Source organism: Sylvia atricapilla, chromosome 7 (genome assembly GCF_009819655.1).
Source record: "Sylvia atricapilla isolate bSylAtr1 chromosome 7, bSylAtr1.pri, whole genome shotgun sequence".
NCBI classification, from domain to species: Eukaryota; Metazoa; Chordata; class Aves; order Passeriformes; family Sylviidae; genus Sylvia; species Sylvia atricapilla.
In genome coordinates, this window is record NC_089146.1 from 35138732 (window position 1) to 35158190 (window position 19459).

Below are 19459 nucleotides of genomic sequence, written 5' to 3' on the forward strand. Positions count from 1 at the left end.
CTGGCAGACACAGATCAGCCAAGTTTTTCATATATATATATATATATCCCCACAGAGACTGTTCCCATTGGAGGCAAAGCCAGGGAGCGAGGTCGCACCGGAGCGGGAAGGGAGCAGATGTGCAGCACTAGCAGCACCTGGGCTTTGGGATACAGTGCCACCACCACTGTGCTCTACCAGAGACTTGGGATGGTCCTGCTGGGAGTCTCCCACCTTGGGGCTGTAAATCCCCCAGCAGAGGTGGATTGAGGGGCAGGACACAGGGAAGGGTAACCCTGACATTTACAGAAGAGAGCTGGCAGCTCTCACCCTCCCAATCTTCTGTGCAATCCACAGAGCAAGAAGCCTCCACCAAGAAGTGAGACACCACAACAGCCTCTGTGAGACCACATCCCAACCAGACCAGCAATGTCACCCACAGTGCACTGAGACCGGGAAGGATGGTGATGAGGCAGACCCAGGACTGTCTCCATGGGAGCACAGGGATCTCTGTGATTTGAAGGCAACTTGGGGGGCTCCTGGTCTCATCTGCTCTCTTTATAAATATTTGTTGAGAGCAGGACATAAAGTCTACTGTTCAGTAGGTGATTTTTGTAAGAATCCAGCTATCCATACATAAAAGGGTCTATTATCTCACTGTGGAAGAGATTTACATGCGTAACTCCCATTAACTCTTATGGGACTTAGGCACGTAAATCTCTTGTGCATCTAGAGAAGAATAGACCACATAAGGTCTTGTGATCTATACTGCTAGTAGGTTTAAGTCCCTTTCATTTATAAAGCTATACAAAAATTAACCATTAAAGCTTATTCTGTGCAAGCTGTCCCCCTACATATATCACCCAGCTCTGTGTTTGAAGTACTCCATGTAAACGCGCACTGAGGAAAGGTACCGGAGCGAGAGAGCCCATTCATTTCAGTTAGTAAAACTGTCATCCCTGAAAGGAAGCAGACTGAGGGCAGGTAGAAAAATTGTACAGGTTTTGCTCAGCAGATTCAATTTCAGATTTAGGCTCTAGACTGCACTGTTTGGAGAAGGAATACTTTCATTTTGCTGAGCGCTCCCTCCGCCCCCTCCTTCTCTCTCTCCCATCCCTACTCACAGCCCTCTACTAAAGCCCCGTGCCCTGGACCAAAGGACCCTGAGTGTCTGGAGTGATAAAATCTTTGCACAGTCCAAGTAAGATGCTGCATCTACTAAGGAAAAAGAAATAAATCTTTTATTCCATAAACTTGTTTAAGCTGAAATGTTCATTGGTAAGCCTGTAAAAGTGGGAACATCTGTGCTCCTGCTGGGATTTGATGTCTCACCACAAACCTTTCCATAAGCACTTTGTCTCTGGTAGGAGACAAAGAGAAAAATACCTGATCCCTGGCCTCAGTTGGGCAGCTCCTTCTATCTTCATGCACTGACCTACTGAGCATTCCTCCCAGCAACAAGCTGCTTCCCAGGGCTACCTCTGCCATGGAAGCTGCCTAACTAATCTCTTAGCAAACACTTGCAGCAAACCTGAAGGGAGTTTAGAAAGGCAATGATGAAGGGGAGAAAAAACCCAAAACTTTCTCCAGATAAAGCCCGCGGCATCTCTAAGAGAAGAGAGCCAAGCCTAAATTTAGCTCCACACGCTCACATTTTCTCTTGATGAACTGCTGAGATACAAAGTTGTGGCCACCTAATGAACATAGAGATATATATTCTAATCTTAATCCGGCTTCCTGCTCCCTTCCACCAGCCCAGCTGTCTTTCTGCCTGTCAATATTCCCCTGACTGTGCTTACAGGTACTTGCAAGACACTGCTTTTATCCCAGCAACACTGCTGGGATGATATGGCACTGGAAAAGTCCATCCCGCGCCCTGCCTGCACACGGGGTAACCTCTCCTTAGGAGCTTATAAGAAAATCCACTGTTGAAATAAATAACAACTCCCAACAAATGATCAAAGAAGAAATAAATCTTTTACCCTTCTAAGACTTTTTAAAACTGAAATCCCATTTTTTAACTGGATAACAGTTAAGAGGCTACCGGCCACCTATTTTTCTGGGAGCTATGTTTTTAAGCGTTTGCCGCACGGATGTTGGGCAGACAAAACGAATCTGTGGCTCTCGGGAGCGAAAGCTTTTAAAATAAAGTTTGTGTGCAGTATATGAAAACATATTGTTTGGAATTTAAGTTCTAATATCTAGGAATAAACAGAGCATTAAATCAAGCAAAACTGTGACAAGGCCAATATGCACATGGATGATGCCAGCGAGGCATCTCCAGCCCTTTGTTCACAGCTTAACAAAACTGTGCCGTCACACCACTTTAGCTCAACAGTGCCTGTCGAATGGGCATCAGCAGATCAGCCAATGCCTGTCACACACACAGCTGAAAAACTGTTTGAAAGCAAGGCTTACTTTAGCACAAGTCTGGTAGGAAAAGTGAGAGGGATTTTTAATCATCTGGTAAAGAGCAGAGATATATATTTAGGGAGAAAAAGATATATATTGTCAGCTTTCTTCCTCTAGGAAAGCAGCGGAGTTTTGCTCTTTTTCACCTCTTAGGAGGGAATGAGTCTTGGTGGTGTTGCCTGTTCCTTGGTGTGCTTCTCCCTTCCACGCTACATCAGATTTGGAATTATTTGCAAATAAGTAAAATTCTTTCAGGGTGGGAGGGATGTCTCAGGGAACTATCCCAATCTGTCCGAAAAATCTATTAAAAATTAATTTTCACATTGTCCTGCTTGGAGATCCCCTCCTCCCCATGACAGAGGATAAATGAAATAACATATTCAAGGAAATGTTTGTTTTGATTCTAATGCAATTATCTTTGCAGATGAACGTCTCTCTGGGTTGTTTGTTTGGTTTTTATTTTTTTTAGCTGATCAAAATATGTTTTCATTGGTATTAACAACCTCCTTCCATCACTTCTCTTAACAGCCCTAGTGCAAAACATCGCCCCGGTAAAGAACCGCAGCAAAATAAGCTTGTTAGCGCCAGCAACTTCAGCTCGGCACTTCTCTCTTTTTCCCAACACTTTTTTTTTTTTTTCCTTTTTTCTTTTTTTCTTTTTTTCTTTTTTTTTTTTTTTTTTCCCCCAATTTATGGGGGTTTTGACACACACCTCCCTCCCCAGCACCGGGGCGGGCTCCCAGCGCTCGGCCCCTCGGTGGAGGCTCAGGGTGGGACTTGGGGGGACCCGGGGGTGACCGGGGGGGACCCGGGGGAGCGAGGGGCGGCAGCCCCGGGTGCTGAGCCCTCTCCCCCCTGCCTGCCCGCCGCTGCTGTCAGCTCGCTGCCTGCACTTTAGCTGTCTCTTTCCCAGTCCCTACCCTGTCAGTTTCTGGGCTGCCAATTTCAACTTGAAGCTTGACTGGGCTGATTTGATGCAAATACCTCCAGGGAAAACCCTGAAACTGATGAACAGTTATGTCAAGTCGATTTTGCACCATCGGGAAAAGGTAACCTCTGCGAGAAAAAAAAAACAACAAGGTTAAAGAGACAAGGGCTTTTCACGTGTAATACCACTGCTGCACATCTCGTTCACTGTTTACCATCCCTCAGAAATTGTAACTGTCAGAATTAGTCCTAATTGCAGATGCGAAAGCTGCCATTATAATAAAAACAGAGGCAGTGCAGGCATTAAATGTAGCAGCCTAATTTGTGAGACTACTGAAAAGGTAGAGTAAATGAATATTTCATTACTTTAATTACCAGGGACTACTCTTTTCTTGCTGTCTTATGATAAGTGTTGCTGTAACTAGCAACAGCAAACATCCACTAAAACATAAAGTGCAATAATAGTACTGCTGTCAGGATCGCTGCTTTAAAATACGAGCGGGAGGGGGGGGGAAGGGGGAAATATAATGGTTTATCTATTTCTTAGAGATCCGCAGGAGTAGGAGATGGAAACTCGTTTAACGTCAAAAAACAAAGAGGCGAGTAAACAGGTTTTAGTCAAAGAAAATAATGACCCGGAGGAGGGGAGGGGTGGGGAAGGGGGGGGAGCTGAGGACACACTTGAAACCCCAGAGCCGGGAGGAGCGCAGGCAGCGCCGAGCCGCTTCCCCTCCGCTCCCGCCCTCCTGGGAACGAAGTTTGGGGCCGCGCCGCGGCGGGAGCCCGGCCGGGGCCGAGGGGGAACGGGGGGGCCCAGCATCCCGGGAGCGGCATCCCGGGAGGGGTTCGCACCTCGGCCCGGAGCGCTTCTCTCGGCAGCGCCGGCACCGCGGGGGTGTGTGTGCGCCCCGTCCTCCGCCCCACAGAGGCGGTTCACACCTCTGCCCCGGGCCCGGAGCGGGGGGGCCCGGGCGGCTCCGCACGCCCCCGCCCCAGCGCCTCGGCGGGCGCGCCTCCAGCCCGCTCCGCTCCGCTCCGCGCCGCGCCGCCGGGGCCGCGCAGGGACGGGGGGATGATGCTCCCCGGGGGCTGCCGCTCTCGGGCTGTGCCCCATCGAGCCGCCCACCTGCGGGGCGGGGGTCCGGAGAAGGGGGGTCCCGGGGGATGTGACCCGCAGCATCCCGGCTCAGCGCCGGGGGGGACTCCGAGCCGGGCGCCCTCCGGGGATGCCCTGCCCGGGGGGATCTCCCCGCTCCGCCCCGGGCCCCGCTGCCCGCACAGAGCCCGCACCGTCGGGGCCGGCGGCGGCCCGGGCGCGGCTGCAGCTCCGCCGCTCGCAAACAGCCGCTCCCGACAGAGCCGGGGAAATTTGTCAACAATTCGCAACCACGCTGGTAATTACATTCCTGGAATCCGCAGCGATAGATGTAAAGATAAGGGAGCTGCCTCGACTTTCCGCTTGGAATAATCTGTTTGCAGCGACCTATTCCTCTTCCTAGCCCTTCCTAACCATATTCTCCCGTTACGCCTCCCGCGCCTTCTGCCACTTGGGCTCTCCAGAAACATACGTGACGAGTCGCTGTGCCTCACTCCTGTCCGAGGAGGCACCAGCTCCCTTCTCGCCTTTGTGTCCCCATCCCTCCGACCCAACTTTCCTGTCAGACCCGAAAAATATGCAAAGCTCGCACTGCCGCTGAGAAGCAGGACAAAGTTTAACTTCTCTGTTGGCAGTCGGAGAATAACTTCCAGGCAGGATTCAAGCAAAAGATCTGATTTGCTGAATTCTGCTCTTTGATTTGTATTTGTATGTTATTGCTACTGCTAAGGTTGTTGCCAACCTCAATTAGATCACAAATGAGATCAGTTTAATTCAACTCCCAAACTGTGACCTGACCATGGTCTGAAAGTATTCAAAAACGCATTTTAAGCCTTCCTTTGATTTCAAAAGGAATACTGCATGCTTGGTCATTCATACAAATAACATAAAACGTAATTATGGGATGATTTGGCAGATGACATTCCTGCCAAACGACGCTCCATGCCAGAGTCTGTAATGCTATGGCTGCTGTCCTGGTGCTCGAGAGCACAGCACCCTTGTGTAAGGTGGGAGTAATGGGCTGTGTGCGATGTGGAGGTGTTTAAACGCACTTGGGGAGGCAAATGCAAGAGCAACAACCACGCCACCATTAAACCCCCCAGTCAGAAACTGCTGTATCACTTGGAAGGGAAGCGGATCCGCACTATCAAATCTCCAGGAGGCTGTGACAAAGGGAGCTTGCAGCTTGACACACGGGTAACAACATAGCAAACACCTTTAATTCTGTCATGTCTCATACCCTTTGCTTTCTCACACATTTGTGGCTGCTCTAGCATTGACACCTACACTTAAAAAAAAAAAAAAAAAAAGAGGAAAAAAGAAAAAGAAGGAAAAAAGAACCCTCGACAACAAAAATCCTCAAATGAAGCAATCTTATTCCAGCTAAAAAAAGAAACACCTGGAAAGTTATTCTTCTGCCCAGCAAAAATAAACAACTTATTAGCTCCTGCTTCTAACAGCTCAGAAAAGAGCAGAAAACAGCCAAAAACAAGTTCACTTCTGAGAATGAGAAGCTGTTGGCTTTCCTTGGAGCCTGAGAGTTCTCAGGGAGCCACTCGTACAGGTTTGCCGGCGTAACTTCTCAGCTATTCTGCTGCTCGAATGCGAATCCTAAATTGACCTTCCCGCCTTAGCAGCGCTCGGGAACGTTCCTAGAGAGGGTTTGGGTGATGTTACATCTGAGGGGGTAGGTACAGAGCGTGCCTGTGCGCGGGCACACACCCAGGTGAACCCTCACTGTTGGAGCAGCCCTCTCCCCAGCCCTTGGCTCCGATGGATTGATCCCGAAAGCTTCAGCTGCCACCAAGTCAAAGATGTGTCAGGCGGAGCGGCTGCTGTGGCTTCAGCAGTGCCACCTCCTCAGCCTGTCCCCCCCAAACGCCCCCGTGCCCCCAGCCCAGGCCCAGCACCTGCAGGGCCCCGGAGTGCAGAAGGAGTTAAAGGCTCTTTCCAGCATTACTGGGTAGGTTAATATCACAGCTGCTTGGTAAAGCATTATCCAGCACCTCACTTAACAAAAGCCTGCTTTTGCAAACAGACTCCTACTTTTCCCCCAAGTGTCCAAAGGTGTTTACTGAAGTAAATCTGCCTAAATCCTCCATTGCTTGGGTCATGGGGGTGGTTAGGAGGGTGGAAGGTGTAGAGATAATCTCTTTTTGTAAATTCTGTAAATCTTCTGGGAAAAAATCAGGAATCTGTGTCACATGCCTCTGTTCAACTGGTAACATCTCGGTTAGTGTGCTCCTTATGAGTGAAATCTGCCATAGCAGCTACAGGAAAATAAGACATCCCTCTCGCTTCTCATTGTTCAAACTGCTCTTCCCTCTCGAAGTTGCTTTAGCACGTTTAATCTATTTGCTGATGGGGGAGAAAAAAAAAAAAAAAACCAAAACCTGTTAGGATCTTAAAAGTGGTTTCTGGAAAAAAAAATAAAAATGACAGTTTGGTCGGCAGGAGATAGTGTAGTTGAAAACTTGTCACTTGAGATTTCTGCACTACCCCGGTTATTCCAACACCAGCAACTGCATATTACTTTTTACATGTTGCAAATAGAGGCAAACAACACAGGAAATTTTGACAGCTCTGCCTGAAAGGGCTTAAATACTTCTCAGTAAGCAGGATCCAGTTATAAATAAACCTTCTCTTGGTGAGAAAAAAGTGGCTACGACCAAAGACCTCAATATTTTTCTAGAAAACTGTCTGATTAAAAGCACAGAAGAGCTTCTGAGAAATAAATAAACAGGCAGATATATGGGGGGGACACACACACAGAGGGATGGGGGGACAGCCGGAAAATGCACATGAACGTGACTACAAAACCCCACGAGGGAGCCCGGCTACAGAAACTTCCACAAATCTCGCCTTCCTCCTCCTCCTCCTCCTTCTCCTCCACCACCTCCTCCTCCTCCGTGCGCATTTTCTGGTGCCGCCGAGGATTCGCTGAGTCGCTGCTTTTCCCCGCCGGGTCGAGGCAGCCCGGGCCGGCCGCCAGCCCGGGGACACCCCCGCCACCGCCACCGCCACCAGCGCGGCCACCGCCGCGGCCCCCGGCCCGGCCAGCCGCAACAACACCCGCAACAACGCTTCGCAAAAATAGGGGAGGAGGAAAAAAAAAAAAAAAATTAAAAATAAAATAGGAATCAATTAAATTGCATCTCGGCTGGGGGAAAAGGCGGTTTTGCCCCGCCAAATCTGCCTCACCCCCTTGCCACCCCCATGTGCCCAAGGTCATGGTGAGTAAACAATAATAGTAATTAAAACAAAATAATAGGCAGCAGTCAAGAGCTGAGAGTACACACACCTGACCCTAACTATAACAGACTTCTCAGAGTAGAATTTGATCCCTCTCTGACACTTTCTACCTCAAGTGTTAGAGCGAGTGGCCATGAATAGTACAGGCATGCCATCTTGTAACACTATCTGCCTGTCAGAAGAGCCAAGGCTGGGTAGAGCAGGATCTATATAAGGCTTGTAACTAGGGGAAGCCCAACAAACAGCTACAAACACCTAAGTTATTTTACTCAGCCTCCACCCTTCTGCTTTTTCCCCCCTTCTTCTCACTCTTTTTTTTTTTTTTTCTTTTTTTTTTTTTTTTTTTTTTTTTTTTTCTTTTCATCTTGGCTTTCTGTTGCAGAATGCAAATGTAGCCTGCCGGCGGTGAATGGGCTGAATTGTGATTAAGAAGAAGAAGAGCTCCTTTCTTTGTTCTCCCCTCAGGGGATGTTTACTGGGAGAGACACAGCGGATCAGATATGAAAGGCATTCAGGTCAGCATTGATGTGAGCGAAAGTGAAATCATACCTAAGGCATTCAAAAGACCGCCGTGTCAGGGGTTCAGCTAACGGTGCATCTACTGTGTCTTCCCTGTTAGGCACAAAAAAAAAAGGCGGAAAAAAGGAAAAAAAAATCTCTCCACAAACAAGCATTTTTTTAAAAAAAAATTATCACAAAAATTATATAGAGAAGGGAAAAAAAAAAAACACCCAAAAAAGTTTTCTTTCTCTTTACCTCCAGAGCAGAAACTACCAGGACTCAGTGCTCTTTGCCCTTATGATCACGGATGGGGCAGGTCGACTTGCATTAATTGTAGCTGCTGGCATCAGCATCCTTTTTAGGGGGAAATGAATCTAACCTGAAATGCGAGCGGTTATTTTTAAGCACACCTCTCCATCCCATTTCCTTCTGCACAGCACACCCCGCATAGGTGCGGGCGCCTGCACACACGCACCTCTCCATGAGTCCCAACAAGCTGCGTGGCTCATTTATTCCCTTCCCAGCCATGGGCCAGCGTTTCTTGCCTCCCTCAGAAGCCACCCCGGGTGATAAAGGCCACGGTGGCACATCAAAACAGCACAGCACACCTTCCAAAGTGAGCTTTCATTGACTTGGAAACTCCTCGAAACACTTTGCTGCAAGCTCGCAGCGCAAGAGGATGGTGATCGGAGTTGGGGCACAGCTCTGTAAGTTAAAGTGCTGCAAGGAAAAGTCGAGGCATTGGCGTTTCATTCACCAAAATAACAAAAAAACCCCCCTCATTTGAAGAAGAAATATTTGGATCTTACTATTTTTTTAAGTCTCTACTTCTCCCAGCCTAGTTATTCTCTCTATAGAGTTTCCCAGTGGTTAGCTGAGGCTGTTGGCATAAACAGAGATATGTAAATATGTAGGGAAAATACAGCAAATTACAGTTAAGCATACAAAGAGTTAGGAGGTGGCTGCATCTACAGGGGCTGAAATGAAAATGAAAACGACAGATCATTCTTAAAAAGCCCCCAAAAATTAAGGAACAGGACTAGATGTCGTGTGCACTAACCAGTGCACTATTCTGAATTTGTTTCCACCTTCAGAACCTTAGTTAAAATATATTGTTTGTCTAATGCTCACATCTGCTTTAATGGTGACGTCTAATTCTGAAATATTTTCAACTAGTGTTTCTGCACCACAGATTTCTCTCCTTTTTCTCCATACTCTAAAAAGACAACTAAAGAGCAATCAAAAAGGTGTCTGACTTGGCCATTCAGACAATTGCACCCTTGTGGGAATGCTGGAATGAATGGTACAGTGGACACCCCAGCACTATTGACGTTATAAACATGTAAATGAAACACATTAGGGCAGACAATCAATTGTCTGTGAGCACTGCAAACCTGCACTCCCTTTCTATGTGACAGGCACAAAATAGTGTCTACCTTGGGAAGCCATGGTCTTGGAGAAAAAAAGGACAAAGAGTTCTCTTTCAGAGAGGAGAAAATGCACCTTAAAAGCACTGGGATAATGCAGATGCCAAAAACTCTTGTGAGGCGAAGAATTTCCTATTTCTTGGAATGAATGTGGGGCTGCTGTAAAAGAATCAACACCCTTCTTTCCACTCTAAAGGGAGACACACATTTTTCTTGGGGAATATTACCAGCCTGTCCTGAGAGCTTGCATCTCAGTCTCCCATATATTTCCTCTACCTTGGGCAGTTGGCTATGTATAATTATCGATAATTAACTTGTAATGGTTTCCTTATCATTTTTTCCCTTTTCAAAGATGCCTTTTCCCGAGCCATCAAATGCATTTTCTTGCAGCAATTAGAAATTCCCCCAAAACTTTCCTCGCGAAGCATGTGCAATAAGCAAAACCAGCAAGTACCGAATGGTTCACAAATGGCAAACAGTAAATCAGGCACTAATCTCCAAATTCACTGGGTTTCTCGAAACTCGGAAGAAAATAAATAGATCCGACTTGACACAGAAAACAGCCTCCCCAGCTTCATGCCACAGCTCAGCCTGGACATGAATCTGCACCGAGAAAACGTGGCTGGGTAATCATTACGCCTTGGCCACTTGCATTTATGGCATTAATTTTTAATACCTATCTCCAGGTGCTTTTTTTTTTTTTTTTTTTTTTTTTTTTTTTTTTTTCCTAGAGGTGGTAGCAGTACATTTGTCTGGCTACTCAGTGAGCCAACACTCCCGGAGTAATCTCCTCGCAACGGATTCCCGGCCCTGGGGAACTGCCCGGCCCCAGGAGCGCTCCGGGTGCCCGCTGTGCCCGCTGCCACCTGGGCTGCACAGGGAACAGCTGCCTCCTCACACCCCAGCCTCAGTCTAGCTGCCTCCAAACTTCTCCAGGCAGGGAAGACAAGACTCACTTCCCACTCAATAAAGGCAGCAGGAAGGCTTGCCTATTTTTTTTTTCTTTCTTTCTTTTTTTTTTTTTCTTTCCCTCTTTATTTTTTTTTTCAAGTGAGAAGTGAAGGAGGTTTTTTGGTTTGTTTTTTTTTCCCCTTCCCCAGCATCCCTGGAAAGGAGGGTGGGTGGGTATCTTTTTGGGAAAGGCTCTGAGCAAGCCTAATCGTCTCTGCTTGTTTGGTCTGTGTTCTTGGATCAGACGCCCTGAAAGCATTGAACTTTCTCCCTTTTCTTTACAACTGGAAGCGAGGTGGCAAAGGAATCAAAGAGAGCTGTTTACTGAAACTTTGGGGTAAATTAGATACAACTTTCCCCCTTCCCCGCCCCTCCTCCTTCGCGGGGATTTTAATTTCACTTTGAATTTTCGAGGAGGGGAGCGGAAAGGAGAGGGGAGGGGGGGAAAAAAAAAAAAAACCCTCTCCAGCCAACAAACCCAAACCACAACAACAGGGAGAGAGAGGCAGCTCATCAGGCATGGCAGGGCAGGGCTGCCGGCCGGACAGCGCAGCTCCCGGGCCCCGCTCCGCACCGCTCCGCACCGGCGCTGCGGCCGCCGGAGCATCCCCCGCCTCGGCGGGGCGCCCGTGCGGAAAGGGGGCTCACTGCCCACCCCTCCTCCTCCTCCTCTTCTTCCTCCTCCTCCTCCTTCTCTTCTGCCGCCACTTCTCTCTCCCGAGTGAAAGTGCCGCGAAGTGAGTCAGGCGCTGGGAATCATCTGACTGAACTTCCCGGAGCTCCGCCGCATTCCTGGGCTGCCGCTCCCGCACCTCCCGCCCCCCTCCGGCCCCGCTTTTTGGGGTGTCCTCTCCTTCCCATCCTCCCCTGTGCCCCTCTCCTCTCCGGGGGGCTCACCCCTCATTGACTCTCTCTCAGCCCACCCCCGCCTCCCCGCACACCTCTCCTCCACTCCAGCAGCTCTCATCAACCCCGTTATCTTGGAAAATCCCGAGCCTGGCTTCCTTCCTACCCTATTTAGCTGCGCTGTAATTTTATCCAGCCCCGGTATCTCATCCCGAGCCTTGCCCATCCCCGCACACACGCAGATACACGCACACAGGAATGGAGCCCACTGAGGCGTTAGTTGGATTATTCTGTTTTGTCCCCGTCTGTAATGTGTCTGGGATTCACTAACACTCCTCTCGCTTCCCTCATGGCCATCTATATATATTTTTTTTTCCTCGTGGCTTTTAAATTTTATTTCGGTTCTGCTGCGTTTCTAAGGAATTTCTGTCCGAGTTCGATAAGCATCACCGTTTCTGGTGTTATCAGCAAAGACACAAGCTCAGAAGTAACATCTTTTCCACGATTCCAGGAAAGAAGAAAAAAATCCACTCAGTCCAGATAAATCCTAGGCAATTCCCAATAGGAAAGGCATTGGATACGTGCTTGTCGAGAAAATGAAAAAAAAAAAAAAAGCTCTAACCAAACCCACCCTCGCTCTACCTGCTCCTCAGAAGCAGGGCATTTCTCACTCAGAAATGAATGAAAGAAACAAATTAGGGAGCACAAGGAGGAAAGAGGGGACAGACAGAAAGTAGAGAATTATTTCCTTTCCCCCCCCCTCTCCACACACCCCGTGCCTTGGCCAGAACAAGACACTGAAGGGAGAACTCAGCCCTTCGCACAAGCAGTGCACACACACACTTGAAGTTCGCAGGATCTTTAAGTGGTTACCTTAAAAATCGCAATTAAACTTTCGTCTCCCAAGTGTGGTGGCTTTTCCAAGTTAGTGCAGCTCCCTGAAAACACCCTTTTTGCATGGGAACAACCCAGAACCTGCCACCCCGCTCCATACGTGCTCCCAAAGACTTGGCTGCACTACCAGGATACGGTCCTGGTGTCCTGGGCAAACAGAGGCATCCAGTAAATTTTTTTTTTTTTTTTTTTTTTTTTTGGCGGGGGGGGGGAGGAGGTAAGGAGGTAAGGGTGGTGGTGGGGTTTTTTTTTAGGACTCATATCACGTTGAGAAAATATTAAACACGTAGATGCATCCCTCATCAGAGAGCATGTGATGGGTTTAACACGCTAAACTAATAGTCTTGCCTGGAAAAGCAAGGAGGTTGAGGAAGAAGAATAAAACCCCCTCAAACACTCAGAATATTCTTTACTGCAAAAGAGCACTTCTGGATGCGTTGCTTTAAATCTCATTCTCTTTTTCTCTCAAAAATGACTGTTTAACATAAGAAAAAAGGCTACTTGACACAAAGCTTTTGTTATCCAGTTGATCAGCAACGTGCTTTAGATACTTGTAAGGGGAAAAAAAGCCCCACAACAGACATTGATTTTAGAAAATCAATAACCAACATTTAATAAAAAGAACAGAGGAAACACAAGAGAGGAGAGGGAAACATTACGTGTAATTTTAATGTCTACTAAATTACCCAGAGATGAGGGGAAGGGGAGGTCTCCTCTGTGAGGACCACCTTAAATAATGACAGACACAAGAGTAAAGGGTGGTGGTGGAGGGGGAGAGACTTTAAAAAAAGATAACAAGGAACGGATCCTTGGGAAGCTGCTCGGAATATATTATTTTAGTTGGGGTTTTTTTTTTTGGTTTTTCCTTTTTTTTTTTTTTTTTTTTTTTTTTGGTAATACTAAGCCAAGCAAATAGATCAAAGACAACACAAAGGGAAAAGCCAGTGTAACATAACGAACAGTTTCTGACTAAAATTCCTCTATCACTCCCCCATATGGCTCGACGCCTCCACCACAACAAGAAAAAGACACACACACGCGCACACACACACACACACACTCACACTCACAACCTAGAGAGAGGGAAGGGAGGGGGGGGGCAGGATCATTTGTTTCTAATCAACATTCTCTTGTCTTTGTGTTTTTTGTTGTTGTTGTTGTTGTTGTGTGTGTCCCCCTCCTCCTTCAGCCCCCCTCCACCTCCACCTCTCCACTTAAATGAAGTAGCTGAGCTATAAGCGCATGGGTTCAGGTTCACACAAATATCTTCCTTCCTCCGGCTCCTCGAGAGGAAAGTTGTTGGAAGTGGGGCCGGGATGGCCACGGAGGGGCTGCGGGCGGGGAGGGGGAGGCTGGCGGCGGGGAAGCGGCTATCAGCCGGGAGAGAAAGGAAGAAACTAAGGGAGGGACGGGGAGAGACGGAGAAAGAGAGACCCACCACACCAGCGAAAGCTGCCAAATGTGAAATCAGCCCAGAACACCGCGTCCCACTGCGCCCCGGCCCTGCGCGACCGGCGGGGACCAGGGGAGAGGGCAGCGACGGACAATCGGGCACCGAGCTCATTAGTATTATTAATTATCAGGGAGGAGGAAGTTTCATTTTCGAGTCCCTAACAATAATAAAAAAAAAAAAAAGGGGGGGGGGGGAGAAAAAAAAAAAAAAAAAAAAAAAAGAGGGAGAGAGGGAGTCGCTAACTCGGTGCCAGCCCGCCTCGGGGTTCTCACGCTGCCGGGTTTTTTTTTTTCCCAGGGCCGCCCGCCCCGCTCGTTCCGCGCCGCTCCGCGCCTCCCACCGCCCCGCTCCGCTCCTCTCCGCGCCCCGGCCCGGCCCGGCCCGCACTGACAGCGCCGGAGCCACCCGTGCGGGGAACAGCCCCGGGCCGCCCCCGCCGCTCCTCCGCCGCTCCGGGGCAGCGGCCCCTCGGCTCCGGGCCACGGGGGCAGCGCCCGCTCCGCTCCGCGCCCGCGCAACAAACTTTGGGGCGGCGGCGGCAGCGCGGCTCCCCCCGGCCCGCGTCCCTCCGCTCCTCCGCGGCCCCGGCAGCTCCGCGGGACGCCGCGCAGGGAGGAGACGGGGGGCGGCCAGCCCCGGGCTGCCGGGAGCCGTGTCCCCCTTCCCGGTCCCGCTGCCCCGTCCTGCCGCCGCCTTTCCACCCCCCGCCCCGAAGCGCGGTGCCGCGGAGGAGCCGGCCGGAAAAAGTTTTCCCGGGGGGCCGTCTTACCGTTTTTCCTCCGGGGGTTGGCTTGTTTTCGCCTCTTACACCTGGGGCCATCCGCCATGATCTGCTGCTTCATTGATAAGAGTGGATCAGATGGCAGTTCGCATGGGCTCGACTCCCTGATTCAGCAGCAGCGGCGGCGGCAGCGGCGGCAGCGGCAGCACGCAGGCTCTATGTAACGACCAAACACAGCGACAATGTGGGCATCGGGATGTCCCATTTAAACGCAGGGCGCCAACGGGGACCCCAGTTTGCACCCGAAAAAGAACCCATCCACGCACACGGCGAGGCTGGCCGTGCCGGGGGAGGTGGGACGCGGTCGGAGCGGGCTCCCCCTCTCTCCCCAGCCGGGCAGATTTCTTCTTTATTTATTTATATATTTATTTATTTATTTATTTCTGCTCCCTCTCTCTCTCTCTCTCCCTCTGTGTGTGTGTGTGTGTCTGTGTGTGTGTGTGTGTGAGAGCGCGTGTGTCTCCCTCGCTGCGTGTGTGTGTGTTGCACCAGCAAAGCAGATCAGAGAGAGAGAGAGAGAGAGAGAGAGACAAGAATTACATCTCAAATGAGTCATAACTCATGACCGTATGAGGGAATGCACAGCTTTTACAGTAGGCTGTTTGACTCAATGCTAGGCGGACCATTTCCTCCGAAAAGTACTTTAATTTGACACTAGAACTTCTTTTCAAGCGAGATCCTACCCTTCTCCTGCCTTCATTTTTGTGCCCCCCAAAGTGCACTCCAGCAAAGTGATAAGAGGAGAGGGAAACATGGCTCTCCCCTGTCCTTTTGGGGTAAAGATCAGCACGGATGCCTCCCCCTCCCCCTAACAACGAGGAGTGTAATTATAAACCTCTGTCACCTTTTTAGTCAGTTTGACAATATTCAGGGTTTCCCCTGCCCCTTAGTTAAACAAAGCTTCAGAATGTCAATTTTTTTTTTCCTTCCCAGAAAAGAAACAGAAATCAAAACTACCGCTGTCAGAGTTTTCACAGCCTTTCAGTTGGGGTTTGGGGTTTTTTGTTTTGTTTTGTTTTTAAGAAAAAAAAAAAAAACACATAATAAATAAAAGCAACTTGTAAACTTTTAGACCTACTGTGTGTGCCTGTGTGCCCGGGCTGGGCAGGAGGCTCTATCTGTCAAAGGGACAGAGGGGCAAGAGCGTTTGGTTTGCTGCAAGCACGCTCCTGAAACTCAGTCCATCTCGAAGAAGATGCTGTAGCTTTAAAGATGCTTTGACTTGAGGATTAGTTTAAACAGGGGGCTATAAAAGATGTAACAGATGCAAACTGTAAAACAAGGGCAATTAACCCTTGCTCTCCTGAGCAGGATGCCCCCTCGCCTTCACATCTATTGTCTTCTCCTGCACTGGGAGTTTTACATAAAGCCTTAAAAAATTATTACCTGACTCAACAATTTCGATATATATGCATATACATACATTTTAAGCAGAGTAAGATATTTTTTTCTCCTCCCTTTTCCTCTTTCCCCTCCCTTGTGTCTTTTTACTTTGCTGGAGCTTCACACCAGGACTGAGCAATGAAGTGTGCTGCTGTTGGGTCTTTTTATTCTGCTTGAACTCTCTCCTCAGGCGTTTACTGTTATAAAACCTGCTCGGCTATAAATAAAAAATAATAAATCTCCAAGCAGGTAAGAGGATGGGAAGATTGAGAGAGTGTGTGTGGGGTCAGCGTGTTTGCTCACACTCTCCTGCCTGGGATTCCGCCTGGACAAGAGGGAATGGGTGGCTCTGTGGATGTGGATGAATGTAACTGAGCAAAGAAGAGGCTGAGAAATGTGCTAGAAACTTTAGTATTTGCCAGTTATTCCCGAGGCCGGGATGGGCAATGGTGGCATCACCGCGGTGGATCTGCCAGGAGAGGAGATACAGCGGGGATGGAGGACAGGCACCGAGGCGAGCCCAGACCCCTCTGCCTGCCTCGGCAATTGGCGTTTTAATGCAAAACGACCAGTGGTGAATTGTTTTAAATGCATTTCACTCCCTTCCCTACTCTCCAGCCTCCTGTAAAAAGTTGTCAATAATTTTAAACCTGCAAATTTCGAGAACACTTTTCTTCCCAGAGGGCCGGCAAGCTTTAAAAAATATGTATTAATTTTAATTTAATTTTTTTTTTCCTTTTGGTAAATGACTTTTAAGTTCCAGTCTGTACTTTCACTTCTTGCTTTAGGCTCCCAGAAGCTAAGGTGTTACTTCACTTAGCTTCACAAAATAAAATATAGAAATGAAACCAACTAAGCAGACAAAACAGCAAAACTTTCTGTTTGGGGAAACACATCCTTTGCCGGGGAGCTCTGCCCGGGGCTGGGGCTCCAGCGGTGCCCGGCCGGGCTGGTTCTGCATGCTCAGGGCATGCAAAGCATTAACAGGTACCTGCAAACTTTCAGAGCTCAGATGTAAAATCTGAAATAAAAAGAGCAGGAGGTGGGTGGGGGAATGTTTCAGGGGTGGTTTTTTTTTTTTGTGGCTTTTTTTTTTTTTTTTTTTTTTTCAGGGGGACGAAGTCCTTTCCTAACACGAAAACTTTTGTTGCTGCGTTTTAAAAGGCACCTCCCGTACCTGGCTGACAGGTAAGGAGTGCAGGGGTGGTGGTGGTACAGCCCCGAGCACCCCGAAACTGCTCACCCCTTCCTGGAGCGGTGCTGGAGTGACTTCAGGTTTCGGTAAAAAAGATTGAAAAAAAAAAAATAGAAAAGGTTTTTTCGCCCCAAGTATAAACAATCCAGAAAAATTAAAATACTCTCGAAATGAAATAAGCCCGCTGATGCGTGAGGTGGTGTGAGGGGAAAAAAAGAGAAGAGAAAAAAAAAATAAAAGGAGAGAAAATGGAATTAAATTCCGAACCTACCTGCGAAGTCTTGTTTGTAGTTTTGGCCAGAAATGGTGAGAAGAAAAAGCATGAAGAAGCCGCGAAGTGGAGGAGAAAAGGTGAAGGGAGATGCAGCTCCTGGAGAAATTGTAAAAAGCCTTGCAAAGAGTTGTCGGAAGGACCGTTATTCCTGCTGGGCAGGTTAGGACTGATCTCTTTCTGCCACTCCAGGAAACACAAACCTGGGGACGGACTGACGTGTTACGCCTCTTCTAATGACATTTTTTTCTTTTTCTTTTCTGTACGAGCGAGAGGAGAGACCCTGCAACACACGCCACCTATCTTTGTGGGGAGGGATAATTGGAGAGCACCAAACGTGAGCATCATGTGGAAACGTGATCGCCAAGTTTCTCTCTGGGAAAGGATCTGGGATAGATTATACCTTGAAGTCTCCGCGAACGCTTTAGCGGCAGAAATGCAATTCCACCTCCTCCCGCCCGCCCCCCGCCCCGCGCCCGCCCCCCGCCCCGCCGCTGCGCTCCGCTCCGCGCCCCGCGGAAACTCAGCGCTCCCCGCCAGCGCATCCCAACCCCCCCGGGGGCTGCAGCCCCCTGCCCCGCCGGGCCACCCTGCTCTCCCCCCGCGCCCAGCCCAGCATCCCTGCCACCGCCTGGGGCTCAGCCCTGCTCACCCCCCCGTCCCCGAGGCGCATCCCTGCCCCTGGGTCCCCCCCGCCGCATCCCCTGCCCTCCCCCAGGCGGAATCCCCCGCCCCCTCCCCAGCAAGATCCCGCCGGATCTCCTGTCCCCAGGCTGGCTCCCTGTCCCCAGGCTGGCTCCCTGTCCCCAGGCTGGATCCCTGCCGCTTCTGCCATCCTCGGGCGGGATCCCCCCGGATCAACCTCGGGGGTCCCCCCGCCCGCCCGCGGAGCCGGCCAGGGCCGCATCCTGCCGCGCATCGTCCCGCGGCCAGCCCCGCTCCGGGCTCTCGCCTCGTTTGCGGTGAGCAAAACTTACCCTAACATAAAGCCTAGAAACTAAACTCTGTTCGGGTACCTCAAATAAGCTCTCCTGGCTTGTTTTGGTGCGGTTTTATTTTTATCCTTCACGCGTTTCTTTTGGGGATTTTTAATTTTTTTTTCTCCCCCCCCCCCGCCCCCCTTCATTTCAGCGCTCATCCAGGTTATTTGAATAGTCAGCTAAATCTGATGAGAAAAAAAAAAAAATCAACTAAACGTGCTGAGATCTTACAGTCTATCTGTTTTGTTCACAGATATGGATCAGGGGTGAGATGGGCTCTTTTCCTGGCTCTGCTCTTTCTTGGAAGTAGCTGGATGAGCAGAGAGACAGCGTGGACGAGTAACGCGTGGGGCTGAACTTCAGGGAGGTTACAAGTTTTTCACTCTTTTCAAGTATTAAAATTAAAATAAAATAACATATAGGAAAAAAAAAAAAAAAAAAAAAACAAAAAAAAGGAAAAAAAAAAAAAAAAAGGAGCCCAGACTCCACCTTTGCACTGAAGGGATTGGTTATGCAAATATGGAAGGGGTTTCCTGGCAAATACAGCTTTCTACTGTATGGTTAATTAAATCATCACTCAAAAGCCTTCCAATGTGACGCTTCTGTCGTAATCCAATCAGGTTACGTAGGTCCTAAACAAGAAAGATATTTTCCACATCTGGAAGTCAGCAATTTAGCAAGTACTGCACATTATTAACCAATTCAGAGCCCACTTCCCAGGGGGATAGTTTTTTCTCTTTTTTTGAAGTTTAAGTGTTCTTAACCAACGCTCTGCCGGTTTGTTAATCAAAAAGCCGGTTTACACCGCACGTAATCGAGAAGTAATACCCAAGTAAGTCAAGGCAGAGCGAGCCGGGGATGCTGAGCGAAGGCGTTCGGCTGCAGAAGGGGCAGATCCGGGAGGCTCCAGCCGCTCACGCCCGGCTCCCAGCACAACCCACAGCCGGTTCCTTCCTCCTGAAGGAGCTCGAAATAATCTCACTGCAAAGAGAAACTTCGCGTCTTGCCCACTGGAGCGGTCCCTTCCCGAGGTGAAACGTGGGGCTGCCCAAAGGGCTGCGTTAAAGAGCTGCGGAACAATTTCCCTGCTCTGACAAGAGTTCAGCCTACT

General features: G+C 49.2%; 1 protein-coding gene and 1 long non-coding RNA gene across 2 annotated transcripts in view; one reads left to right on the forward strand and one right to left on the reverse strand.

Annotated features, from left to right (window-relative positions):
• ZEB2 (zinc finger E-box binding homeobox 2) overlaps positions 1-16980 on the reverse strand; it is a 114173-nt gene extending 97193 nt beyond the window's left edge. The window contains 1 exon segment of the mRNA XM_066323355.1: positions 14508-16980. Coding sequence (XP_066179452.1) covers positions 14508-14580 — 73 coding nt within the window. The 5' untranslated portion in view covers positions 14581-16980.
• Positions 16981-17113: 133 nt separating this feature from the next.
• LOC136363728 (uncharacterized) lies at positions 17114-18934 on the forward strand. Its single transcript, XR_010744034.1, has 2 exons — positions 17114-18330; positions 18602-18934. It is a non-coding gene; the product is annotated as an uncharacterized lncRNA (long non-coding RNA).
• The last annotated feature ends 525 nt before the right edge of the window (positions 18935-19459 follow it).